Below are 27,893 nucleotides of genomic sequence, written 5' to 3'. Positions count from 1 at the left end.
AAACAAAGTCTGGAGGTCCAGAGGCTGTTTTTCCTGGCTTCCTGAGTCCCCATCATGCATATGCTTTCACCCCATGTCACAAGAGAGCTCGTCCACCTCTAGGCAGATATAAGGTGAGAGGACAAAGGTCAAAATGTATGCAATTGGGTCTGTTACTTTGTTTTTGGAAAATAATAGGCTCTCCCAGAATCCCTCCCATCTATTTGCATTTATTGACTGGAATGATATTGCAGGTGAGCTCGGGACATTGGTCTTTGTTTCTTTCTTTCTTTCCTTTTTTAGCTGAACAGATCTTTGTCTCAATCCAAATTGGGGCTTTGCTATTAAGGAAAATATGACAGGTGCATTAACTGTCAGTATGTTTCATATTCAGGTGATAAAGATTGTTTCCTTTTCTCAATTGAAACTCCTGTGGTTGAGCTAATCTTTGTAAAGTCTGTGCTTGGAGCAGTCCATCTGAACCTGCCTGGAGGGATCAGGTGCACGAGTTCCATAAAGATACAGTGTCCAGGCCTCACTCCTGCTTTCTCTTCTCCCTCCTCCCAGGAAAGCAGGGATCAGTGCTCTGGGAGATGGGGGGAGAGTGAGGCTGTTGATGTGCCCGCCAGGTGCAGACTAAATAAAGCCTAATGGGTGAACTGGGGAAGAGTGGGGTTGAGGGTGGAGAGGAGAGAAGAAATTCAGGTTGATCATCTAATCTAAAGGGGCAAAGCAGAAAAGAGGAATGAGCCATCTATAAATGGGGCAGGGTTGGGGGACGAGGAACAGGAGAAAACAGAACAGAGGAAGAAATGTTGAAACCAAAGACAGCCAGAGAAATCTTGTGAGCAGGGGAGGGTAGCTGCAACAGCTTTTTATAAAATGCACATGACCTCTAGCATCAGCACAAAAAAAAAAAAAAAAAAAAAAGATGTGAAGGCTCAAATAAACAGTAGTGAGGAACTCGGGAAGAGCTCAAGACAGGAGCATAAGCTTCAGGGAACATTTACTCCGACTCAGACGGCAGAGATTAACCGAAAGGGCAAGTTCCTTGCCTCCCACTAGCCTATTAGCCACCTGGGTGTGGTAATGTGGTTAACTCAGGGGAAATAACTTATTACTTAATAAATGTTGTTGGTTAGGTAAACCATAAAGCATGGTTAAGTAAACTATAAGCTATAAAGCATGAACTCCTCAAAGAGAAAACTAATAATAAAAGAAGTTATTGGTGGGGAAATATCAGAAACTATTGCTTTGATGTTTCCCTTTTTTTGAAAATAACTTTGGAAAATACTTCTGATTGTTTCAGAAAATGTAACTAGAAGCATGGGAATTCTTTTTCAGCTTTGTGTGAGTCGGCTATTGGATAGTAAAAATCCATCCCTGGACACCATAAAGATGCAAGTCTACTTTGATATGAATTATACAAGTCGAGGTAACATACATCTACCTATTTTGATATCCTCTTTAAAAAGATTCATATTGTATTTCAGGTAATAAGGGCTTCATTTGGTTGACCAAGAGCAATTTTACTTTTTCATCTCTCCTTTGAAATTTTTTCTAACTTTGAAGAATATAATAATGTTGGAAAGGCTAAATGAGAGAAACACCAGTGGCCTTTGTGAATGTTAAAAATAAATTCTTATTACTATGCCCATAATAATTAGGCTTCCAAGTCTATTGTGTGTTAACTGTTATACCATGAATACATAATAATTTAAATTAAAACAACCAGCCCATTGAAGATAAAAGTTTTTAATTTGCTGATTTTTTTGTTCCTGGTTTATTTTATTATCTAATAATGCTTACCTCAATTATGTAACTTACCCAGAAATGAAGTCAATGATGGTAAATTTAAGTTTAGAACATATTTCCTTATGTAAGTAGTTCATTACATACATCAAAGACAAACTGGATGCAAGAGAAAAAGGAAAATAAATTTCTCTACAGACTGGACTGCCTCTGCCCCACTGTAAAGCAATCATTATTAACCATTTGGTGATTTTTGTTGTCTTTTCCCCCCTCTATGTATTAAACTTTCATTATGTGACGTGTAAAATCGTACATCCTACTTTTTTGCTTAATAATAGTGAAATAATAGTGAAATTTTTTGCTTAATAGTAGTGGAATTGATGACATAATTCAGATTTTTCTTACTTTGCAAAGTTTGTGGTAAAATTATAGATATAAACTGTGCATGGTTGATATGTTAATTATTGCCCTTATAATAGTAAAATAGGATGTCCTATTGACTTAGTTGCCAGAATTGTGCTGGTGAACTGTGGCTCCTGCCACAGTTAAGCCTAGACCTCATTGTATCACAGGAAGAAGGGAAAGGGATACAGTTCTTCATGCAACATCTTGTTACAGTAATGCTATTCAAAGGAAATTTATCTAGAACTAAAATAGAAATACACATAATTAAAGAGGAATATTCATACTACATATATGGATATTCATATTCTATATGCTTACATACAGTGTACTGCATATACTTACCTATAGCATATATATAGTACATATATTTATACTGTATGTGTTTGTAATATATATTATAAATTGTCTTGTGTACTTTCTGCTTTATTAGGAGGTTTTAGCCCTATTTGCTATTACTCTATGGATTATCTGTTTAAAATCTTAATGTGTTTTGGCAAAGTATGCCATTTAAATTGTTGTAATAAATTTTTCCTGCTAGATTTTTGTTCTGAGGTTACTTGCTGGCCACTGTTTTTTTAATTTTTATTTTATTTTTATTATTATTTTTTTGATTACTACATCTTAAGAAAATACTTGTTTTCCTGTAGTAGAATTGCCATACCAAGCTGTTCTTTTCCTCTGGTCCTACTTTCTCATGTTGGAAGAATTCCAAGTATCAATATATATAACATTGTCCTTTGCCAATTTTAGGGGAATTTCTGGAAGAACATCACCGAGTCATAGAGTCTAGATTAAGTTCTGTTAGCAGAGAAATTACAGATAATCGAGCATGTGTTCGGGAAGAACTGGAAAGCCTCTACCGCAAGATTGTCAGCTACGTGTTACTGCGCTCTGGGCTTGGGTCCCCAACAGATATCAAGATTGTCAGAGAGGCAACAGGTGAAAAATACACAATTTCCATTCCATCCATGAAAATACATGAACATTGTATCCTATAAAATATGTTAAACTAGGGGAGGGTAACAGCTCAGTGGTAGAGCGCAGGCTTAGCATGCATGTGATCCTGGGTTCAATCCCCTGTACCTCCATTAAAAAATATATATATTAAATCACAAGTATTGAAGATTGAATTTTCTTCTTTTACATGAAAAAAATATTAGCACAAATAAGAGATTTAAACTTACCCAGATTCCTGTTACAGGCTGTATCAACTCTAAAACTCAAGTAGCACCTCTGGAAAGTAAATATTGTTAATCTTAGAGCTGTGTGTGCCTCGGGATCTCTTACTCCTCACTAGAGAAACATTGGCACGATGATTAAGAGTACCAGTCTGACTGCGTAATGGGACTGCTGGAAAAAGATATCTCATATTGATGAAAGGAGCTGAGTCTGTCACCTAAAATGGATGACGGGAAAGGAAATACTTGCCCACTTTCATGCTTTACAGTAAGGAACAGGCAAGATCTCCAGTCTTCCAATGACTTTCTTCCATAATTATTCTAAAGCATCAATTTTTCTACTCAGAGACCAAATTAGAAAGCTTGTTTTAATGCCCATTGCCAACAAATTACTGACAGATGCTTAATTATTGAAAATAGACATAAGGCATTGTTTTCAGTAGCTCACTTTTGATATATGCTAAATTTGCCATGTATTCTGCAATCAGGTATTAGAAACTTAAATAATCATCTAAGGAACTCTATAAAGACAAGCCAACAAGTCCCTTAACTTCCAGCTGAAAGAGACTTGTTTTTTAAGTTCTGAACCTTTATTTTGTTGTTGTTTTTGTGGTTTGTTTTAGCTGCCCTACAGAGTGTGTTTCCTCCGGTTGAGCTGGGGACCTTTCTAACTCTTTCCAAGAAGGACAAAGAACGCCAGCTGAAAGAACTCACCATGATTGTTACTGGAATCCGTTTATTTAACCGAGACTGTGGAAAGGGAGGAGAAGGCATTGATGACTGTAGGTACATCATTAGGTTAATTCTATACGTTTTGCAGGTTTAAAATGTAATGGTACAGAGGGAAATTGCACATAACACACCACTGGCATTCTTAGATGTAAGGTTTGCAGCTTTAACTATACCTCCGGTACAGCTCCTGTTCATAATGTATGGTAACTTTTTATTTTATTGGGGCAAGACCTTAAGTTTTGTGTACCATGAAGCTAGTATGGGAGTGTGAATCAGCAAAAGGGATGAGAGGACCTCCGGGAGGCCAGCCTCCCCGACTCCATGGGCCTTTGTGTTCTTTACTTCAAGTCAAATAACCAAAAGGGAATATCAATATTCAATGTTTTAAAATATAAAAATCACCTTGAAAAGAAAACCATCGCTGATATGGTTAATGGAATGAAATGGTCCAAGAGGAAACGTCTGCAAGCCTGAAAATTCAGGAGCATCTGCTATGCTTTTATATGCTTAATGCGTCCATTATCTCTAAGTTGGAAAGTACTCGTTAAAATATTTGACCAAGGACCTACCTACGGAATGTTTGGTCATAAACAACTTCCTTGTGAATTTGATATACACTTAGGCCCACTGAGAAGTGTCTTTTACCAGATCACTGATCTAGCACAATAGGGTAATTTTTTTGCAATTTCAAACCTGTTCTAAAAAGCCAATTCCCATTCTTCTTAATGGTCCCTCTCTTGTTAGACTATTCTGCTGTTTTTCAGTATCCCAGTGAGTTTAAGTGGTACACTTTTATTTTCCTTGTTTACAGAGAGTGAAGAAAATATACAGAAGGAGAGATATAGTGGCTTTTCTAGAGGCACATGGTTAATAGCACATAACACCAAAGCTTGTCTGTTCTTCCGACTTCTCTGTGTTTTAGTGGCAAAAGCTGATCTGCTTTAACTTTTGGTTATTATTCTGGTGGTGTCTTTTGTTTGGATAGGTTTTTTTTTTTTCTTCTTCTTTGCTTCATGGTGTAGGACCCATGAAATTCATGCCTCAGTATGATTAATTTGGTTAAGGAAAAAAATGAACTCAGTATTTGAATAGGACCACTTGCTAGGCTTTTTCTTCTGAATTCTTTTTAGGTTCCTTCAGGTATAATAATCTCTCTTATTATATCTTTAAAAACAGTGCCTGCTATTCTGCAGGAAGCAATCCCAGTCAGCACTCAGCATGTTGATTCCCAGCTCGAGGCTGTCCAGGACCAGGCATACCGCTACACAGCCATCCTCGAGAAAGCAGCGAAGAACCCACTCTTGAGTCAAGAACTTCAGCCGTATATGCTCAAAGAAGCACTGTACAATGCACGGCAATATGAGATCTTCCTTCAGATCATTTTGGTGAGTTAATGTCACAAGAGGCTGGTCTTTTCCACAGACTGCAACCTCTTTATATGTTATTAGTATCTATTATTAAATATATTTATATCTGTCTGAAACAAAAGCTAGAACCAGGTCATTGATAAAGAAGGCAACCTTGATAACCACTCAGTTTATATTGCCTCTGTAGGATTAAGAACTAAAATAGAAATGGGGAAGTTGCATTTTGAAATTAATGAAAATATGTTGATATTATATGTTGGTTGTCTTTGGTCCTCAGGAGTCTGGTTGCTGCCTGCTGTGGTTAAGCAGTGGTGTGCGCATGTGTATCGGCCGTGCTGCGTTGTTTGTTTTCATTCAAAGCAAGCATCTAACATATTGTTTGGCAGGTTTTTGGCACTCAGATAACTTTTATGTCATTATTTGTTCTACTTGTACAAATTGGTAGAAGATATTTTTTTTCCTGATGTTTTTAGATCTAATGAACAAGCCAAAGACTGTCCCCAAAGAGTTGAAAAATATGGTAAAGTGGTGATTTTAAGCTTTTTAAAAAGCAGCAGAACCCCTTATTTTAGGTGGAAACTTACTTGGAATCCTAAAAATATAAAGTCAGTCTCTGGAAAGGCTTGGAGGACCTTTTCATCAAGGAGCATCCCCGTGCCACCCTAGGGATCCAGGGAACACAGTTTGTTAACTATGTCATGACAGCAAGCTATGTTTCCACCAGCTTTGTTTTGTTTTGTGGGTTTTTTTCTTTCCCCTAGCTTTACTGAAGTATAATTGACAAAGCTGTAGGATATTTAAAGTGTACAATGTGATGACTTGATCTACATATACATTGTGAAAGGATCCCCTCCACTGAGGTAATTAACACATCCATCTCCCTGGTCACTTTCCACAGCCTCTGCTGTTCAGTAACCATGAGACCTCAGCATCAGCGGGACTGTCCTTTGTGCAAGTGAACACTCATGTCTTCAGGGATAGAGCAGGTCGTGTTCTGGCACTCTCTTCATTTTCCCTTGTATCTTCATAACTTGATGCTACTTTGGATGCACTGGATCTGTCTTTTCTCCTTACTTCCACTATAGAGAATAGAAAAATGAACATTCAGAAGATGTGACTTCATTGCAACATTTAGGAGTGGTCCCCACAACTGACCTACTATCTAATTGCCGTCAGAAGAGACAACCCCAGATCAACTCTTTAACCAAATCATTCTTTAGGGGAGATGCTCCCCTAACATTGACTTGTGGCTCTCAGTCTTGTGTGACTATCAGATACTAAGAGGACTTCACAGTCAGGTTATATTGAAGCACATATAGGTCCACAGGAGCAGAACCTCACATTTACTTTTGCCATTTGTGTTCAGGAGGGATATTATAAGAAGGAACCTTGGGAAACTGTCACACATACTGTAAGGGTGTTGTAGAGGACTTTGTTCATTACATAGTATCTTCTTACAGCTTTGAATCGTGACTCATATTCATCCAACTGATTCACAGTTTTAAATTCTCATTGGTGTTCTTACTCACAGGATAGATAACATAGGACTTGATTTTTCTGATAATGCAAGTAAAGTATTAGGTGGAATTTGTGCTTGTTAAAAAATGTCCATGGAAAAATGTGTGAGAAACATATAAATTAAAAAGTTGGGGAGAGGAAAAAGAATGCTGGGCTCACATGGTTTCCCCAAGCATTTTTTGGCTGCATATGAAAAGAATTTTTTTTAAGTGATAGCATTCCTAGAAGACTAACTTTATTCTTATTTTTTTCCTCCAACAATCTCATTAGAAATATCTTTATGTTCAGATACCATCAAGTTCATAGCAGCAGATACAAGTTTTTCAGAATGTGAATTTTACCACTGGTGACAAAAACTATTGTTTTCTCGAAGTGATGGACTCATTTCATTCACTTTCAAGAAAATATCTGCCAGGGGGAGGGAAATGCTCAGTTGTAGCACTCATGAGTTCCTGGCTTCAATCCCCAGTACTTCCATTAAAAAAAAAAAAAAAGAAAAAAGAAAAAAGAAAATATCTGCCAATAGCTAAGACTCAAAAATCATAGTTTGTCAATTGTTCTTTTAGGTAAAAATGATGTTCTACTGGAAGGGAAAAAAGGCTAGTTCAGCTTGCAACTCCGTCATGTAAATGTTTCTCTCAAGAGAACTGTGTATTTTAATGTGCATTAGAAGTCTTCCTATTTGATCACAAATCCTATTTGATTATTAAAAAGCTGTGCACTTAAGGATCAAGATTTAATAAAATTAGTATTTTTTACTGCATCATCATAGATAGCCTTAAGTGAAACCAGTGTTTTTATTGAGATATAATTGACATATGACATTATATTGGTTTCAGATGTAGAACATACTGATTCTATATATGTGTATACTCTGCAAAATGATCACCACAACAAGCCTAGTGAACATTTGTCACCACGCACATATATAGTTTTTTTTCTTGTGATGAGAACTTTTAAGATCTACTCTCTTATCAACTATCAATTGTACAATACAGTGTTATTAACTATAGTCCTAGTCACGATGCTGTACATTACATGCCCATGACTTATTTATCTTATAACTAGAAGTTTGTACCTTTTGACCCCCTTCACCATTTTGTCCCACCCCCACCCTTTTATCTGTAGCAACTGCCTATCTGTTCTCTGTATCTATGAGGTCAGGTTTTTTGTTTTTGTTTTTTAAAGATTCCACATATAAGTGAGATCATATGATGTTTGTCTTTCTCTGTCTGACTTATTTCACTTAGTGTAATTCCTTCAAGTTTCATTCATGTTGCTGCAAATGGCCAGATTTCCTTGTAAATATGCTGTAATGCACATGGGGGGAGGGGGGAGCCTGTATCTTTTTGAATTATTGTTTTTGTTTTGTTCAGATAAATATCCAGAAATGGAACTGTTGGGTCATATGGTAGTTATATTTTTAATTTTTTTGAGGAACCTCCCTACATTTTCCATAGTGGCTGCACCAAGTTATATCCCCACCTGCAGTGCACAAGTGTTCCCTTTTTTCCACACTTTTGCCAACACTTGTTATTTCTTGTCATTTCGATAATAGCCGTTCTGTCAGATGTGAAGTGATATCTCATTGTGGTTTTGATTTGCATTTCCCTGATGTTGAGCACTTTTTCATGTACCTGTTGGCTATCTGTATGTCTTCTTTGGAAAAAATGTCTATTCAGATCCTCTGCCCATTTTAAAATTCTATTGTTTGTTTTTGCTGTTGAGTTGTATGATTTCTTTATGTATTTTATATTTACCCTTTATCAGATATGTGATTTGCAGATATTTTCTCCCATTCCATTGGTTGCTTTTTCATTTTGTTGATAGTTTCCTTTGCTGTGTAGAAGCTTTTTAGTTTGAGACAGTCCGACTTGCTGATTTTTGCTTTTGTTGCCTTTGTTTCGGGTGTCAAATCCAAAAAACTGTCACCAAGACTGAGGTCAAGAACTTACTGCCTATGTTTTTTCCTAGGAGTTTATGGTTTTGGGTATTACGTTCAAGTTCTTAATCTATCTTGAATAGATAGTGCATGATAGAAAACAGTGTTGTAGTTTCATCCTTTGCATGTGGCTGTCCAGTTTTTCCAGCACCATTTATTGAAGAGGCTATCCTTTCCCCATTGTATAGTCTTGGCTCCTCTGTGGTAAATTAATTGACCATATATTGTGGTTTATTTTTAGGCTCTCTGTTCTGTTCCATGGATCTATGTGTCTCTTTTTATGCCAATACCATGCTGTTTTGATTACTGTGATTTTTGTAGTGTAATTTGAAATCAGGATTCATGATGCTTTCAGCTTTGTTCTTCTTTTCCAAGACTGCTTTGGCTATTCGAAGTCTTTTGTGGTTCTATACAAATCTTAGGATTGTTTGTTCTATTTCTTTGAAAAATGCCTTTGGAATTTTGATAGGGATTGCATTGAATCTGTAGGTTGCTTTGGGTAGACATTTTAACAATCTTAATTCTAATCCCTGAGCAGGGAATATCTTTCCCTTTATTTGTGAGGACTCGCTTTACAACTAAAAATTCCACATGGTGTGAACAAATTCTTTTTGGTAAAATGTAAACAGAGTGAGTGTTCTAGGACATTATCAGGAAAAATCAAAAGGTTCTGCATGCCTAGTCTGTGAATGGAGCCTGCAGACAGCTGGGGGGAGTAGGTGTGGAGTAATCTTTACAGGCAGGTTTTGAGAAGTGTCATGTATTCAATGTAACTTTTACTTTGGAGAACACACGCAGATTTATTTCTGTTTCTTCTTGTTTGCGCATATATCTAAAGACTATAAGGAATCCATTTTCATATTTGATTCCTAAAACGAAACCAACAATCAAGGGGAGAACAACACTCCAGGGTAGACAAGAGACCTATTAGACAGGATAAATAATACTGTATGGGAGAAGGAGGCAAGAGGAGAGGAGATGCTTAAAAAGTAATACGGGTAAAATTAAAACAATGCATGTTATATCATGAATTAAAAAATTTGTTACTTGAATACAGTGGTAATTTTTGATATTTCTCATGAAGTAATTATATTTTGTCATTTAAAAATAGTCTAATGAAGCATATAGTTAGGTTTCAAATATCTGAAAACTCAAATGCACTTTTTTTCCCTTCAAGCATGGTCACTCTTTTACACTGTATGTACTCATAAACCCATCCCACTGCCGTTTCTTGTCACGTCTTAGGGTAAGAGCTGGGCCCTGGGCTCAGAAGATCTGGTGTAGGACCATGATTCTACCTCTCATTAGCTATTTATCCTTGGGCAATTTACTTACCTTTCTGTACTTTGGTTTTCTTATTTGTACTTATTTCTTTTTGTACTTACAAGTATTTAATATGGTGCTTAGCATATAGTAAGAATAAATGTTAGCAATTATTTCAGATTCAGCATTTAGCACCTGATTTTCAGATTACTATTGTAGTATCAGAAATACATTGTTTTTCTTTCAATGCTGTGATTTTAAAGGTCTTCTGCATTCTTGAATGTAATTTTTAGAAATCTTGGTATTAAAATGGTTTTCAGCGGGGAGGGTATAGCTCAGTGGCAGAATGCATGCTTAGCATGAATAAGGTTCGGAGTTCAATCCCCAGGGCCTCCATTAAAATAAACAAACAAACAAACCTAATTACTCCCCCCCCAAAAAAAATGTTTTCAAAGGAGCACCTCATTAATTTTATCTTTGAGGAATGCGAAAATAACAGCTCTGTAAGCTGTCTGCTACTTGGGAATGTGGTTATACTGAGTATCAAAGAGTACCTTTATACATTTGAGAAAAATTGTAGCCATTGTATTTCAAAAGATTCATCCATTCAACAAGTATTTCTGGAGCAGTGTCCATTTGCCAGGAGTGTTCTTGGTGTTGGGGACACCACAGAGAGCAGAACCCTGCTCTCACTGAGCTTACCTTCAGAGATGAGGGGAGCAGATAGGGCTTAAACCACATATAATTTTTGTAGTAAAGTTATAAAAATGTTAATGCAAATCATGTTGTCTTCACAGTCAGATATAATTACTTGTGCTCGAGAAGTGGAAATGATGATAAAGCAGTTAGGAGCCCAACTGGAACAATTAAAAATGACTGTGAAATCAAAGACGGCTGTCCCAACATCACAAGTCTTTGTAAGTATTTGTCCTCAACTTTCACCTTGTTTAAGGGTGAATATACTTTTAAGTCCTATAAAATTAGATCAGAAGTAATTTTACTTATATTTAATTACTAAAAAGATAATATTAGCTTTATACAAGTTGATCCTGTTCTTTTTGGTTATTTTACAGTAATAATCATATAACCTGTATGTTTTAGGTTGGATGAGAGGAGTCCCTTGGTAGATAATTGCAGATGTATGATTATAACCATAATATTAGTATTGTCTGTGGCAACAAAAATAATCCATAGTGTATTGTTGAAAGCGTGTTCACAGTAGCTGGTTGGAAATTACCTTCAGCAAAGAGGTGATGTGACTTGTGACCTTTCTGAAAAGACAGATAATAATCGCTTTGTTTACCAGGCTCGCACTTATTCTGACTTTCTGAGTGTCTGCACCACCTTATGGGTAAATCCAGGAGCCCCAAAGAGGTACAAGATACGTATGCAGCATTTTATAGAGCATTGTGAGCCTCTGATAATTTTCTGAAATCATTCCCAGCATTTGATTTTAAAAACCAAGAAACAAAAGGCTAAGTTGTTTCACTTGTAAGTAGGGACTGATTAATTTTGTATTTGCTCTGTAAGTCAGTGACCTTTAATATGACTGAAAAATATTTTATCTCACTGATGTGAAATCTTTAGCTTGCATGTCACAAGAAATGTCTAAGATATGTCCCTTAACTTTCTAGGTTCTTTTGAATCATGATTGAGCCACATAAATCTAATTATAATGAGTCATATTTAGCTTTTTTTTTTTTAAAGAAGATATTTTCCCCTAGAACTTTTGAGGTGAAGCATCCATAAAGGTTTCTTAGGTGATCACATGTGCTTGGCTCTTTTGAGTCAACTAACTTACTGACAGTCATACCAAAATACAATCCTTTGAAATAAAATACAAGTTTATTCTCTCATAATTTATGAGTCCAATTTCTACCGAGATTCTGTTTTCTAACCCCACAAGACTTGCATTGACTTACGGGAGAATTAATTTCTTTACAAACAAAAATTTGTATTTAGTTTTAAGAGCAGTGTGATTTATAATTTTATTAAATACTGACATTTTGAACATTTTTGACTCTTCCTCAGCCCATCTTCATTGCCCTTTCCAATGTGTGGACCAGCTTTCAGGATGAAACTGTTTTGATTAGCATCCTCAGTAATTTAATGACTCACCTTGAGCCATTTCTGGGGGCTCATGAACTATTCTTTCCTGAGAAAGTAATGCAAGACCTTCTTGATGGAGTGACAGTGAAAACTGATATGTATAGAATGAAAGAACACATGGGTAATAAATCATCCGTTATTTTCTCTTCTTAAAATTACCTCAAGAATAAAGTTACTCTTGTTTTAAAATTTTCATGTTATATCTTTCTGACAAAGTTTTAAACATCTTTCTTGATTATAAGACTACTAATGTTTATTATAGAAAATGTGAAAATATATAAAGTGAGTATTTTGCTGTCCAGCAATGACCATCCCTAACATTATTGTTAGTGTTTTAGTTAACAATGATTTTCTGTGCTTCTGTGTTTCTGTTGTAGTCTTAGTGACTTTATTATTGATTTCTAGTAGAAAAGGATATTAATCCTTCCTATATTTGTTGCATATAAAGCACCATTTCTTTGGCATGCTATTTGCCATTTATCTACTCCAGATTCAGGTTGATATTTATAAATCAATAAGCATTTTCCCTGTAAAACTGAGCTTATTTTAGGCCTTTTTAGAGATGCATTGATTCTTACAGAAAGGTTGTCTTTATTAATAAACTTCTTTTTACTTTCTTGGTCTGTTCAGTCTTAGCTAAAGACAACTTAAAATTCATGAGAAATGCCAAAATAGAGTCTGAGATTTGAATTGTTGCCTAAGAAAATTTTCCCAGCAAGTAAAATTAGATGATTTACTGTCTAAATTTCCTTTTCAAATTCTATTTTTGTAAAAGTGAAAAATAAAAATGTAGTGGTAATTTTCATTCTTAAACTATTAGGATATATAAAATCTGAAAACTAAATCAGAGGGACTCAAAAGCATCCTTCCAGTTAAAGTTTTCCCTACTCATTTCGTTTTATTCAAACAGCATATCTATGCAAATACTAAATGAAATTGAAAAATTGAAGTCACTTCAACAGTGAATATTAAACTCAACCTTATTGGTAAGACATGTCATTTTCTACTATAAATCAAAACTTTTTATTCACTAGAAAACTATTTATCAAGTTACTGCCCCAGTGACTTGGGAGACCCAATGTTCTTCTGAAAGAATTTAATTTACACTTGCCACATCTCATCATTGTTTGAGGCTTTCAGGCGTATCAAGAAAAAAGAGGGAAGAGGGTCTGTTTTCTCCCAAGTGCACATTAACCTCTAGTTGTAGCTCCAGGGTCATTTGTGGTGCCTGCTGTTTGGGTACAGAGCCAGGCCCAGAATGTAAGTATAACTGCAAAAGCTAAGAACCCGGGGGCATACATGTATGTTTTTATTTGTGTGAGAAAAAAAAATTAGCAGCATTAGCAACACTAGGAAGACTTTAAAAGTGAGACGAACAAAAATTACATACCTTGTTATCAAAATTAAGTTACTAAGTGATATCTCCTTGACTCTTTCTGCTTAGAACATTCTCATCTGTTTTGAGAAGTAACAGTCCTAGTATATAAGCATCATATTCAAAGTATTTTGCCACGTTTTTAAATTACTGAGCTACACCATCTTGAATGAAGTTGACTTATCTCCGTTTTAGTCACGTAGCAACCATTCTCTCTTGCTCATTCCCTTGCGTGATTTACTCTTCCCATTGAATAAGGTTTTTCTTGGCCTTTTTCATTTCAGAAGATAGAGTGAATCTGGCGGATTTCAGAAAACTGGAGTGGCTTTTCCCAGAAACAACAGCCAATTTTGATAAATTGTTAATTCAGTATCGGGGATTTTGTCCATACACATTTGCTACAACAGATGGTCTTCTCCTTCCAGGTACATCATTGGAAATAATACTGTTCCCCCTCCCCAGTTTTTTTTTTTTTCTTTTGAATGAAGTGCCATCATTGTCACTCCCTTATTCACTTTGTAAAACTTCATGGAATCTATTGGTGAGTTAGGAAAGGAGCTACAAAGATGACGCAAAGTCTTTATCTTTGAAATGCCTGCAGTATGACCTGGTAGACGGACATAAACAAGAAATTATAATACAAGCGATAAGTGATGGAATGTGTATCTGATGAAATATGGATGCTACAAGATCATAACAGGGGGATGACTCGTATGTCAATGAGGGATTCCAGAAATGTTACGTGGCATTACTAAAATGTGTCATCTTCCAAAGTAATTACTTTTAAGAGCTACACTAGCTTGACTGATATGTTTATTAAAAAATATTCTTTGTCACTTTTTGGTTCCATTCCATTAACCTAGATCAGGATTTCTGGATAAGTCAGATCCATCTCTGGAAATGGCCAATATTTTACCAAGTAAAATTTCTCTATTTTATATATATATAAAACTAGAGTTTCTCCAAAACAAAGAGTAAATCAGAAACTGAGATGAAATCATTATCCAAAAGGTGCTGTGTGAACTGGGAATAGAATTATTGCAAAGAATTATTGGGATTGTGTGTACATAGGCTAGAGAATGTACACACTGACTCATTTTTTTTAATGGTAGTGATTTTTTTCATTATGGGAGTAATAAAAGTTTCACCTTGGGGAACTGAGAGAATAATGTTCTGAGGTCCCATGAGGGCCACTGATACTGGGGAGAAATCAGTCAAGAGCCATGAAGTAAAAAGCACTAAGTAAAAAGCAACAGAATGTAGATGGTTTCTTTCTTCTCTTCTCTCTTCTCTTTCCCTTTCCTTTCTCTTCCTTCTTCCCTTCCCCCTCCCTACATCCCTCCCTCTCTTCTCTCTTCACAAATAAGCAGGGAAGGGGGTCATGAGAGACACAAACCCAGAGAAACATGAATGTAGGGTGATGACACAGGTAGCATGATAGGGTTGAAAAAGCTATGGGCAGGGATTAGGAGAGCCTGGTTTCCAGTCTCAGTTGAACCATTAGTAAACTGAGTAACCTTCAGCCATCCTCATGCCTGGTGTGGACCTCAGTTTCCACGTCAGGAAAAGGAGAAGGACCAACAAAGAGGTCTGCTTGGTCCCTTCCAGCTCCCACCAACTATGATTCTCAGAAAGGGGGAGAAAAGCAAAAGGGTTTGTAGGGCTTTGGGTTTTAGAGTCCTCTCTGAGTAAGCTGGTCTTGAGACTTCATTTCTGCCCTCTACATTATTTCTACTTCGTACATTATTTTTCTGGGCAGCAGCCACTTGCCTTGCCTCGGAGGTGTTTTGTAGGACCCCCTCCTTCTTCAGGACTGCAGACCACGTGGCTCAAATCCCCCAGTGATGCTGGGCTTTCCTGTCTGCGTTCTCTTTAGAGGGCGTCCCTCACTTGACTGCCCACCACTCCTGCCCTTGTGCGCTGCTCCAGCCCCACTGGCTTTCTTGCTATTCTTGAATATTCCAAGCCCATTTTCACCCCAGAGCTTTTGCACTTGCTGTTCCTTCTGCCTGGACAGCTCAGTCCCCCATACCTGGATAGCTCTGTACCTGATCACGCAATTTAAAATATCAACCTCACCCTCCTTCCTTTTACTACATGCTTAACCTGCTTTATTTTCTGTTGTTGTTGTTTTCTGTAGCACTGATCACTCTCTGGCCTATGGTATATTTATTGATTTGTTTTCTTCTATATCCTCAGTGCCAAGAACAGGGTCAAGAAATATTTGTTGAAAAGGATAAATAAGACAGTATTATTGTATCCTATATAAGTCATACAAACTTTGTGGATATTTAAAAATCTGTGTTTTATGTAGTATCTCTTCACAGTGGGAAATGCTTTCTAACATGCAAATTTACATTTAGGAATAGGTGTCCCATATTTGTAGTTCATATAGAATTGTTTTTAAAACAATGCTTATAATAGTCAGTTTAGTTTAAGGAGATTTGAAAAGCCTGCCAGATGACTAACTGGCTTCTCATAAAAGATTTTTAAACAACTTATATCCAGATAGTGAAATATTTTTATATAAAATCATAATGTAAATTTTTAAAAAAATATAAAATAAAATTAATTTAATTTGAACTTTATATAAAATACAATTTATCAAAATATATAATTTAAAATTGCTAGTTGTAACAATTTAGCTAAATTAAAACATAAGTGGTATGTTAAAAATGGAATGTCTAGGAAATGGTTCTGTGGGTGTATTACAAACATAGAATCACTAAGTATTTCATACTTAATTCAATTCCTCTCTTAATTTCCAGGAAATCCAGCAATTGGAATTTTGAAATATAAAGAAAAGTATTATACTTTCAATACTAGAGATGCTGCATATTCATTTGCAGAAAATCCTGAAAATTATATTGATATAATTAGGGAAAAAGCCAAAAAAAATGCAGAATTAATTCAGCTGCTGGAACTTCATCAACAGTTTGAAACCCTTATTCCATATTCTCAGGTAAGCAGGATTGGTATTGTAAAAATTTATGACATTTAAAAGCATAGTTAATTAAAAAGTTACATTTTGTTGCAGAATGGTTCCCCATTTCAGGCAAAGACAGGGTCAGATGAGGGCCTTTACAGGTTATCTGAAAGGGGTTCACATGTGAAGCTGGAAACTAAGGAAATCCACAAAGAATAAATGGAAAGATAAGGAGTCAAATTGATGAATTAGACTGGAAAAATCCCAAAGAGAAAGACGATGTTTAGATAAATAATTGAAACATTGAAGGAGTTCAGCACAGGTAACACAGGTGATAACTTATGCTCAGGGCTGTAAAGTAACTTAACAGATTTGAGTTGCAGTGGTCTGAAAGATCCAAAATGGATCTGAAGGTGTGTTTCTTTGTGCGTTGGCACCTATGTGTTAATTCATTCAGCAGACATTTACTGAGTGGCTTACTGTGTGCCAGGTACAGTTCTCGGCCCAGTGAATGGAACAGGTGACAATTCCTGCTTCCGTGGGGGTCACATTCTCCTGCTGTAGGTCCTCGTTTTCTTCCTCTTCGTCTCTTATTTTCTGGCTTATTTTTTAGGCTCCCTTTTCTGTTCAATTAATCAATTAAACAATATTCCTGTACCTATGTCTTACTATAGCTTTACAATAAGTCTTAATATCTGATAGAGTAAGTTATCTCTTCCTTTCTTCTCTAAGGAGTCTTGGCTATACTTGACGCTTTACAAGGTCCATAAAAAACCTTGAAAGAATTATGAATTTGCATGTCTATAGACAAGAATTATTTGGCCTCGATACCACTTATTTCTAATTTAGGGAGTTGTAAGATAGCACAAAGACAATGAAAGGCTAGAATCAGATGACCAGAAAGGTGTGCTGTATGTAGATACTTTTCCATTAAAGAGTAAGTTTCCTGGGGGAGGGTATAGCTCAAGTGGTAGAGCTGTTGCTTAGCATGCATGAGGTCCAGGGTTCAATCCCCAGTACCTCCATTAAATAAATAAATAAACCTAATTGCCCCCCCCCCCAAAAAAACCCTTAAAACAATAATAAATGTAAAAAAAAGAACAAATTTCCCCTACATATCTGATCCTGTTTTTCCCTGTGTATTTAACCCTTCACTGACCTTCAACACCAATGGAAGTGAGTCTTCTCCCTCTGTATCTCAATGCTGTAGTCCTTATTAGTTTTCACTTGCCATTTACTTGTATAACAATGTTAATTATATTTTGAGCATCTTTTAATCTACCTAACTCTATCATAAGATCATTTTGAAGGCAAAAATTGTATCTTCTGCTAAATGGTAGGCACTCAGTGATTATCTGTTCCTTGATTTGAGAAAAGAAATTAATTTCTTCTCCTTCCTCTTTACTATGGCCTGAGTTTCTTAAACCTTTGTCACCCCTTCCAGCAACTTCATTTCCAGAATAATCATAACTTGTTTAACCTGGACTTACTGAACACTTAATATTTTAATAGTGAGCTTCTGGGTGTCTTGGCAGAAAAAATTAACATATTCAACTAAAATGGATAACAATCTGCTATGTATGCATAGTTTGGGTTTAAGATGTATCCCAAAGATGTTCTGATACTTTAAACAAATGTGATTTATATATAATATTTAATAGCTATTCTTGACTTCTGTCCATTTGCAACAAGGTATTACTCATGCTACCAATTGTGAAAGTTGGAGAGGGGCATTTAACTTGGGAATGAGTGATGTTAGGTTGCTTCCTTTTAGAATACACCTCCTACCTTAAGTTCACAAAATCAGGCACAAATCCACAGTGCCCAGGAAAATAATAACATTTGGGTCACTAATTGTGAGCTTTTTGTTTTTCTTCTGTTATTTACAAGTATGTTTCATATTTCAGAAATTCTTGTTTTCCCAAGAAAGGGGAAAAAATTTTTATTTTCCTAATGTTTTTTGTTAGTTTTAATTAAATATTTTTAGTTATCTGTAAATAATGTTTATATCTGATGAATATTAATGACAAAACTCCATTTTTTTAGATGAAAGATGTGAACAAACATTATACAAAACCAATTACAAAGTGTGAAAGTAGCACCCAGACAGACACACACTTACTGCCGCCAACAATTGTGAGATCATATGAGTGGAATGAATGGGAATTAAGAAGACAAGCTATAAAACTGGTTTGTAACAATATTTTCTAAAATTAGTTCTAGGTTGGGGAATTTTAGTATGTTGTCACTCACAGAGTTGGTAAGCTAAATTAGTGATATAAAATAGTGCATTGTACACAGGGTTTTTTTTTCTAAAATAAAAATAATGAGCATAATTTATGATTTTCCAGCTTTACATTGTAAGATTGTATTCTAATTGTAAGTATATGTGGAAATACAGAAGCATGAAGCTTCTCTCAAATTATGTCAGCCAGTAACTAGAACAGTGATACTTGCTCTCTCTCTCTCTTTCTCTGTACCTCCCTACTGATCCCAATGTATTGTGCTAACCTATGAGGTGCTAGTATTTAAAACCGACCGGCTTCCTCTAATCATTTAAAGTATACCCTTCTCTTTCTTGGACTTTTTTTGGAGTAGAATGTTACCCCTGTTATATCACAGGTATTGTTCCCTCTTACTGTCAACATGTTCTCTTGGCTCTCTTGTCCTTCTCATTCTCAGTCACCTTAATCACAGTAGGTACCTAACCTTGAAGCCTGTCTTTGAAACTCACATCCATGACTCAGTGGAATTCCCCTCCTCACCCTTTGTATAGTATCTTGTCATTTTAAACAGCAAATATTTGTAACGCGAAGGAACAAACTCTTTTTATATCTGTAGTCTTCTTTTAATATATTTCTTCCATCTCTTTAACTGAAATCAAGTGTGGAGATAAAGGATGAGTACTCACGTGAGAACAGAGGCTATTTATTCAGAGCTTGCTGTATTAAGGCAGTCACTTACCAACTCTTGCACTCGGCAGAGACTCAAGGCTGGGGAGAGGAGTGAGAAAGCTTTATAGTGACAAAGGTGAAGGCTTTGGGTAGTCTCTGATTTGAGGTTATTGACGGGGAACCTGGAGGCAGGCTAACTAGCAGCAGGAAGCATCTTACATGATTGGTTTGGTGAGCATACTTGGCTTTCTCTGATTGGGTCCAGAGCTAGAAGGGGAGGCAGAAAAATAATAGGGCTATTCTGGGCTGATTGCTACAGCTACCAAAGCTGTGGTTTGACTTCCAAGACAGGTTGCTGCAGAGGTTGTGGATCAGAGTTCTACTGTCATGTAAGGTCCAGCCTTTGTCCGTTTGTGTGTTCAGTCTCACTTTTCACTAACCCATCATTTCCATTGCTCCCCTCTCTGGTGGCAACTGTTCAGTCCCGATTTCTTGGGATGAGGAAGGTTCAGCTTCCCGGTATACCTTCCAGAGCATCGTTGCATTAGCTTTCCAGTTACTGTCCTGTAGTTGATGAAGCTCCCATTCCCTGTATTCTTTCCTGTTGTGCATGAGACTCACTTGAGCTCTTCAGACGTATACTGGGTAACATTTATATCCTACCACCTGTTCTTCAGGAACTAAGAGTCTAGCAGGTGACACTGATATGTGAAAAATATTTCAGTTCCTCTTTACAAGTGCTATAATAGAAGTGAAATAAAAATTCTACTACACTGACTTAGGTGGCATTTTAAGTTGGTCTTGAGATACAGATAGGCAAAAGAGAAGTGGGGGGTGATGGTTGGATAGGATATGTGAGATGTAGGTGGCAGATTAGGTCTGGACTGGAAATGTTAGAATAGGGTGTTCAGTGGGACTGACCTTCACACTGATGGGGTTCTCTCTTCTCATTCCTCAATTTCATTCTGAGCCTCACCTTAGACCTAATTATCTCCTAGAACTGCAGCATCTTGAATGCCAGCTCCCCATATATTGCCAACAGGACCTGTTGATAAGACAAAGCAGAGGATGTGGTTTAAAGCCATCAGGAAAACCACTCCCTCAGCAGAGCTTTGCAGTGGCTCATGGGGAGAACAGCACGGTCAGGATTTATTGAGACTTTGAAGTTTGGTTGAAGGCAGGTCTTTCAGTGCCAGGGGTTGGTCGGGGGTTGGGTTGGGGGCTTGAATTGGGTTGGGTAAAGATCATGAAAAAGCAGTCCAGGATTGATGGGAATAGCAAGGTGAATCTTGAGGCAAGGGGTGCGAAGAGTTCTAGGGCTTATTCTGTGTGTTAATGCTCACTTCTGAAGGGTTGATGTACCTTTCAAGATGTTCTGTATTGAACAATCAAGTTATTTGCTTTGGCAGGAGTCTCCTGAATAGCAAAACTATGCTAATAGAGACACAGGAATAGTAAAGGCATGTTCATGTAGAGAGTAAGCTGTGTGGTGGGGGGAAAAGTAGTTTTGGTTTTCAGTCACCTGCAGCATCTTAAACTCTGAATTTCCTCTAATTCCAGGTCTCTCTTAACTCACCTTCTCTAGTACCTTCTGAGTTTTTTCCTTGGACTTGACCACAACCTCAGGAAAACTCTTATCCTCCTTTTTATAAACTCCTCCTTCCTTTCCAGCCTGAGTAACCTATTTAACCTCATGTTTACTAATAATCCATAAAAGGAGTAAGTAAAATGTAGCATAATATAAAATATAACCTGGAAATATCAGAGCTTTTTATATTAAAAGTCTTGGGTGAAGCCCATTTAAGTAAGACAATGGAAATCTTAAATTTTTGTCTTTAAAAAAAAAAATAAACCATTCCACCATTCTTGGTGGAAAAAATCCAAGTTGTCTACATCTCAAAGTATACTAATGAATGAATTAGAAGATTATACTAACAAAGAATTGAGTTCACTGTAAGTCTGAATCTGGGGTTAGGGTATAACTCAGTGGTAAAGCGTATACTTAACATGCACAAATGAAATCCTGGCTTCAATTCCCAGTACTCCATTAAAATAAATAAATAAACCTAATTACCACCCCCTCCTCCAAGAAAAAAAGCCATTAAAAAAGTCTGAATCTGTGTGTTCTCTCTTTGGGTCCATTTTCATGATTTAATCTATTTCCGACTTCTCAGCAAAGGGTATTTATTTTCTATTATGTTCTACATTTTCTAATGTTTTAATGTTTTGCAGAAACATGCTATGTTATAGGACTAATTTCTTTGTGAATTGAGAGGGGGGAAGAAAAAGAAAAGGCAGCTATTAACTGGTACCTGAGAGTATTTTACTTGTTCTTTAGAGAGATGTTAATTCCTGTGTATTCTCTTTCTACTTAGGCCAATTTGCGCCAGAAAGTTACTCACTCGGTGCAAACTGATCTCAGTCACATGAGAAGAGAAAATTGTTCCCAGGTGTACCCTTCAAAGGATGCTAGCACGCAGTCAATGACAGAAGGCAGCAGCCGAGTGCCCAGGCCCCAGATCTACATAGCTGGTCTCCGTGGGGGCAAGACTAAGACCACCCGCGGAGTCAAGGTGAACTTAACCAGAGCTGTGGATGAAACTTAGTTAGAGACCGTGTTTTCAACGTATATACCACCAAATTATGAACAATGGCAAATACTTAAAGCAGTTTTGCATCCATGAAAATTTTGTGGGGTTGGCACAGTGGTTGGTTGTATGAATTTTTTGGATTCTCATTTATAGGTACTGTCAAACTGCTACAAAAAATGAAAAATTGTTTTCTGTAATTCATTTTTCATTCTATTAAAATGGAAAAGTAAAACTCTGTCCATTACTTTTTGACTTGTTAGAAAAAATTTGGCAACATTAAGACTGAAATTCTTAGGTACAATTTAGATATGAATATATTATAAGATTATTATGACTTGGCTAGAAGTTTATTTCTAAAATCATACATAAAGTTATTCATTAAAAATTTAAACCATAGTCAATATATTCAGCTTCATTAGCTATTAAATGTTAACATGCATTAAACTGATATATAATAAAAGCTCACTAATTTGAAACAGTTAGAACAAAGGGCCACATGATGTTTTTTAAAATCTGGAAATCTTATATAGAATCTGGATTTCTGGCCCCTTGAAAAGATCAGAACATCCAATGACACTTGGCCAGCAGTCCTGTAAGGAGCAGTGGGGCAAGTACTTCCGGTTCTAATCCCTGCAGCCTTCCAGGGCTCCTACTGGACTCCTTTGCCTTGTTTGCCTGATTCCGTGAGCAGTTGTGTTTAGCGGCCCTGTGAATTCCTGACAGCTAAATGTTAGAACTATAGTTTTGTTACTGCCTTAGGTACTTCCAATACCCACACATGGATAAGGAAGGTTCTCAGGTGGGGGGACGGTTAAAACCTGCCTTAGCAGCTGGGGAGGGCATTTATATTTAGCATATTTTTTGGCTTAGGTGACTTTTACCTAAGCCAAAAAATATTCTTTAAGGTGTTTATAATTTTTTTTCTATGTAGGTTAAAAGTTACTTATGAATAAGCTTTAAAATCCATTTTCCACAGATATTATCAAAGTAAACTTTAAGCAGACCTACTTCTAAGTTGTCTTGATCTTCATACCTATAGTTTAAAATCAGGTTAAAGATTGGCTGGCTGACTGGGTGTGGGAGTGGGGGTGGGAGGGAATCTGTACCTGAAGGTGGTGGGGTGGTTATAGCTACTACTAAACTTGGCAGATTCAGGAATTTGATTTTCCCTGTTCTAATCAACCCTCCTTTGATTCTTTAAGATTCCTAAACACAGAAAAGAATGTCTAATAAGTCCCAATTTGGGGTCATCAAGTTAGGGCTGAAAGTAGAATTGCCAAGTGAATAAAAATATCAAATATAATTTGAAAAGCTAAACTTAATATCAGAAAATCACCTGGTGAGTAGAACAGAATCCGAGTAAAGGGAGCGAGAGCAAATGGTAAACTCATCTTGTCCCAGGACCTCCACTGTCTGCCCAGGCCCATTGCTCTCTAAAGGTTTCCAACCAGATGCTGGACCCTGTGTCATCTGATCACTGCCATTTCAGCAGGTCACAGGCCAGACTTAGTTTCTCTACTGAACTTGTTTCTCCCTCTGTATTTCCTTCTATGGTCAGAGGCATCACCAATTACTCAGTAGCTTAAATTAAAAACTTCTTGATTGCTTTCTCCCACAGCCCCTACATTTAGTTAAGTCATCAAGCTCTGTTGATTTGACCTAAACTGTCTTTCAGACCCGTGTCTCCCTGTTCTCACTGCCACTGCTGTAGTTTAGGACTTAGTCCTACTGATTTCATTGGTGGCATAATTTTTCTAACATACAAATCTGACCAGGTCACCTGGCTCCCTCCCCCCAACCTTTACTTTTCTTGCTTAAAAGAGTTTTCATTATCCAGGGGAAAAAATAAGAACGCCTTCACATATTATGTAAGACTTTTCAAAATACATCCTTTATCTTCCAGGTTCATTTTCTGCCCCCTCAAGCTCTCTCCACATACTGTACATAATAGGCAAGTGGAACCAACACTCTGTGAATACATTAATGGTTTTAATCCCACCACTCTGTGCACTTGCTTTTCACTCTGTCCCTGGAATGGACTCTACAGACACCCCCAGGAAGTCTGTTTGTCCCTAGGAAATCTGTTGATCAGATTTTATTTTTCAGTAAAGGTTTTTCTCCTTCACCTTTGAGGGAATTAATTACTCTTCCTTTGGGTTTTCACTGGGTTTTATTCATACTCTTATTACAGCATTTGAAGTAAAAAAGGTCTAGATGTGTCCATCTGCATTCTCCCTGTTAGTGTGTTTGTTTCTTGAAATTTGAACTATGTTTTAATCACTTTTATATCGCTGGTATTTATATATATCTTGTTGGATAAATGAATTGAAAACAAAAAAGGAATGAAAGAAAGACAAACTGGAAGCAGGGTACTAGTTGAGTGACTATTTTAGTAGTCACGGTGGGAGTTCAGTGGCAAAGTAGTTATTGGAAAAGAAGAGAGAAGAAAACAGAAAGGAAAGAGGAGATAATCTTTTGGAAAAGTGGTGGGAAATAAAGTTGGATAAACAGGGTTGGTATAGCTTTTGGAGGACTGAAAGCCAGGCAGAGGAATTTGTTGCCTCCTTGTAGTAGGATATTAGAAAACCATGCAGATTCTTGAGCAGAAGGTCAATTGTGGGAGAGAGATGCTGGAGTTGGGGACATGGCGAGGAAGTTGTTAGAGTTAGGGTGATGGGGGGAGGGTATAGCTCAAGTGGTAGAGCACATGTCTAGTATGTAAGAGGTCCTGGGTTCAATTCCCAGTACCTACCCTAAAATAAACTTAACCTCTGCCAAAATCAAATAATCAAATAATACAATAATAAATAAAATATATATATAAAAAAAGACGGCATTGGGGTAATGGATGACATGAAGGGGCAAATGTGAAATTTAATGAAGAGGGTATAGCATCTCAGGAAGGGAAGGGAAGGGAAAATCAAAGTTTCTACTCTAGGGTTTCAGAGGAGACAGGATAATTGGGAAGAAGAACTTGTTGGTCAAAAAAGATAGTATGTTCAGTATTAGAGAATTTGAGTTTAAGGAATGACAAAGATAGGAAAGCAGAGGTGACTGGAATTTGAGCTGGACAAAGATAATTTTGGGGGTCATCCGCAAGGAGTGGGGATGAAATGAGGAGGAAGAGATAAGAGAGAGGACCAGTCAGAAGAGTAGAAAAAGACATAAAGGAATTGCTGTGGTCATGGAAGTAAAGTCTAGGTCTACTACTTACTAGTGTGTTACTTAATCTCTGCTGCAATTCCTTCATCATAAAAACTGGGGTAATAACAGTTCCCAACTCACTGGGTTATCAAGAGCATTGAGTTAACACAGGTAAAGCTTTGGTACAGTAAGTGCCTTGTCAATGTCAGCCGAGAGGGGAGAGGGTCCCCAGTGTTTTACTTCTGCCGCTCACCCATCCTCATTTCCCCACTTTCTGTTCTCTAGCTCTCAGTGCCTAGAATAATGCTTGGCACATTAGGACTGTCAGTAAATGTCTGATGAACAAACAAAAGAGGATGAAGAACAGAATTGGCAACTGCTCAGCTCTCTTCTAACAGAGTTGGCTTGGGCAGAAATAAGACTGCAGCCAGCTAAGCAGAACGCTGTAGAAATAAGTGCAGACTACTTACCAGTGACTGTCTGGCAGAAAAAGAGAAATGAGATCACGATAACTAAAAAAGGAAGCAGAGGCAAAGGCGAGAGAAGCTCAAATAAGCCATGTTTAGATAGTGATGATGATTATTTGTGTTTAACTCTCTTAGTCCAGACATTGAATTTTCCTTTGTCTTTCTCTCTCTCTTTAAAAAAAATTCTCAATTCTAAAATGCAACAACACTTCTGGCGTGTCTTTAGTGATAGTATACCACAGGAAAGAATTGTTTTAAAATAACAGTAACTTACCAGATTGGTTTTGGATGTTTTCTTAATAATAGAATGAGCATAATATGCTTCAGCTGTCATGGAAACAATCATGTTTAGGTATCTGCATTTATCTACACAGTTCTTTATGGTTAATGATTTACTATACTTTAAACCTTATCACTTTTAATATTCCATTATATAGCTACCATATTTGAATTGAACTACAACTTCCTTAAGCCTTTTGGTATTTGCTTCCTGCACAGTCTCCTTGTTTAATAAGTTCACACTTTTACTTTATTACCAATGGAGATAGTACCAGGCTTCTTTTCACAATTCATTGAGACCAGGGTAGCTCTGATGCCTGTGCAGAGAGAATTGAGCAGGGTATTGGGACAAATATTGCAGTTTGATAGTGACCATCACGAATATCAACAGGGTCTCAAATAGAAACAGCAACAGCTGCATAAGGTTATTTCATCGTGAGGCAACTGAGCTTACGGTTCGCATGTTGGAGATTGCTGCTCCTTGCTCTAACCAAGGTTTGCAGAGAAAGCTAGGCATACATAAAAGAAATACATTAAACTGATTTTTCCCCCCTCCAAACTTAGGATAATTAGGAATGAGAAAGTAAAAGTTAACTTGAATTGAGAATGTAAATATCTGCCTGGCTGTTCATTGGGCTGGGATACCAAACAGAAATGCCAGCTTCAAAGTTAACAGGAAAATAACATTTCTCTCAAATATTTGTTGCAATTGTAGAGTCTAATCACAACCACCATTTTGAGTGTCTATTTTCTAAATCACTGCAAAATTTTGTTCTCTAAAATCATACACTATTAGAAACTTTGCTGTTGAAATTGTATCAGTAAGAATGAAACACTCCACTCTTGCTTGAATGATGTAAGTAAATTTGACACAAAGAAGCAGCCTCAGTTTGTAACCTAGGTGCAAAGCCGTCATTTAAGGGGCTCCTGAATACAATCGTCCATGTCTATCTGGGACTTTGTAGTTTCCAAGAAACAGGATCCTGAGACTTTTCTGTAGTCCAGATCTGATGTTGGGTTTTTCACACACAGCCCTTTTTTAAAAAAACTGAAGTGTAGTCGGTTTACAATGTTGTGTTAGTTTCTGGTGTATAGCATAGTGATTCAGTTATACATACACACATTCCTTTCATATTCTTTTTCATTATAGGCTCTTATAAGATACGGAATATAGTTCCCTGTGCTATACAGTAGGTCCTTGTTTATCTGTTTTATACCTAGTAGTTAGTATCTGCAAACCCCAATCTCCCAATTTATCCCTCCACCCCCACCCTTTCCCCTACTAGTAACCATAAGTTTGTTTTCACGCACAGCCCTACTTTAAATCTATCACACTGCTTCTTTTAAAATTTCACCTAAGTCCATCCTTCCCCCAGATTCTATAACTTAGTCTTTCCCTTTGTTTCCTGAGACATCCCACAGTCATTCTGGTGTGCAGATTCTCTCACTGGAATGGGTCAATAATCCTGACTCTTATCTGATTATAAGTTTGTCCCTGGTGGTCTTGGGCTGATCAGGTCTTGACAAGAGGCATCAAAATGTATTCAAGGCTGATGCCAATAGAGTAGAAATTCTTCATGGGCTATGGAAATTTACAAGAAAAGTAGGATTCTGCATCATGATATATTACGTGAACCAGAAATGCCACAAAACCAGCCCAACAGCATTTTACCCTAATTATGATGTGTGTGTGTGTGTGTGTGTGTGTGCGCGTGCGTGTGTGTAACACTATTCTCCACCAGAAGTAATGATAGTTCCTTGAAGGGTAGTTGATTCCATGGTCTAGGAAAGGGTAAAATCAAGATTGGCCTGGAACCCCACTGCCAGAAATTAAAAAATGTTTCAAAAAGCTTGTGCAGACTTGAAGAAAAGATTAGGCTTACAGGGACCATCGTGGTACAATTTTAGTGTCCAAAGGAGAATAATTATAATTAACTGAAGTAAGTTGAAACTATAATGATCCTTCAAAATG

At 36.9% G+C, this 27,893-nt stretch overlaps 1 protein-coding gene across 6 annotated transcripts in view; it reads left to right on the top strand.

Annotated features, from left to right (window-relative positions):
- CFAP206 (cilia and flagella associated protein 206) overlaps positions 1 to 22,263 on the top strand; it is a 48,315-nt gene extending 26,052 nt beyond the window's left edge. For 5 of the 6 annotated variants that reach the window (XM_074368651.1, XM_074368652.1, XM_010948959.3 and 2 more), the window contains 10 exons: positions 1,324 to 1,414; positions 2,887 to 3,075; positions 3,938 to 4,096; positions 5,223 to 5,431; positions 10,934 to 11,053; positions 12,168 to 12,366; positions 13,905 to 14,045; positions 16,389 to 16,582; positions 18,593 to 18,736; positions 21,816 to 22,263. In XM_074368651.1, coding sequence (XP_074224752.1) covers positions 1,324 to 1,414; positions 2,887 to 3,075; positions 3,938 to 4,096; positions 5,223 to 5,431; positions 10,934 to 11,053; positions 12,168 to 12,366; positions 13,905 to 14,045; positions 16,389 to 16,582; positions 18,593 to 18,736; positions 21,816 to 22,046 — 1,677 coding nt within the window. In that variant the 3' untranslated portion in view covers positions 22,047 to 22,263. Of the gene's footprint in view, positions 1 to 1,288; positions 1,415 to 2,886; positions 3,076 to 3,937; positions 4,097 to 5,222; positions 5,432 to 10,933; positions 11,054 to 12,167; positions 12,367 to 13,904; positions 14,046 to 16,388; positions 16,583 to 18,592; positions 18,737 to 21,815 lie in introns of all 6 variants that reach the window. The other variant, XM_074368653.1, reaches the window with a different exon arrangement.
- The last annotated feature ends 5,630 nt before the right edge of the window (positions 22,264 to 27,893 follow it).

This window comes from Camelus bactrianus, chromosome 8, assembly GCF_048773025.1.
Source record: "Camelus bactrianus isolate YW-2024 breed Bactrian camel chromosome 8, ASM4877302v1, whole genome shotgun sequence".
In the NCBI taxonomy this organism is placed as follows: Eukaryota; Metazoa; Chordata; class Mammalia; order Artiodactyla; family Camelidae; genus Camelus; species Camelus bactrianus.
Note: the sequence above shows the minus strand (reverse complement) of the source record. Positions and strands in the feature narration are given on the sequence as shown.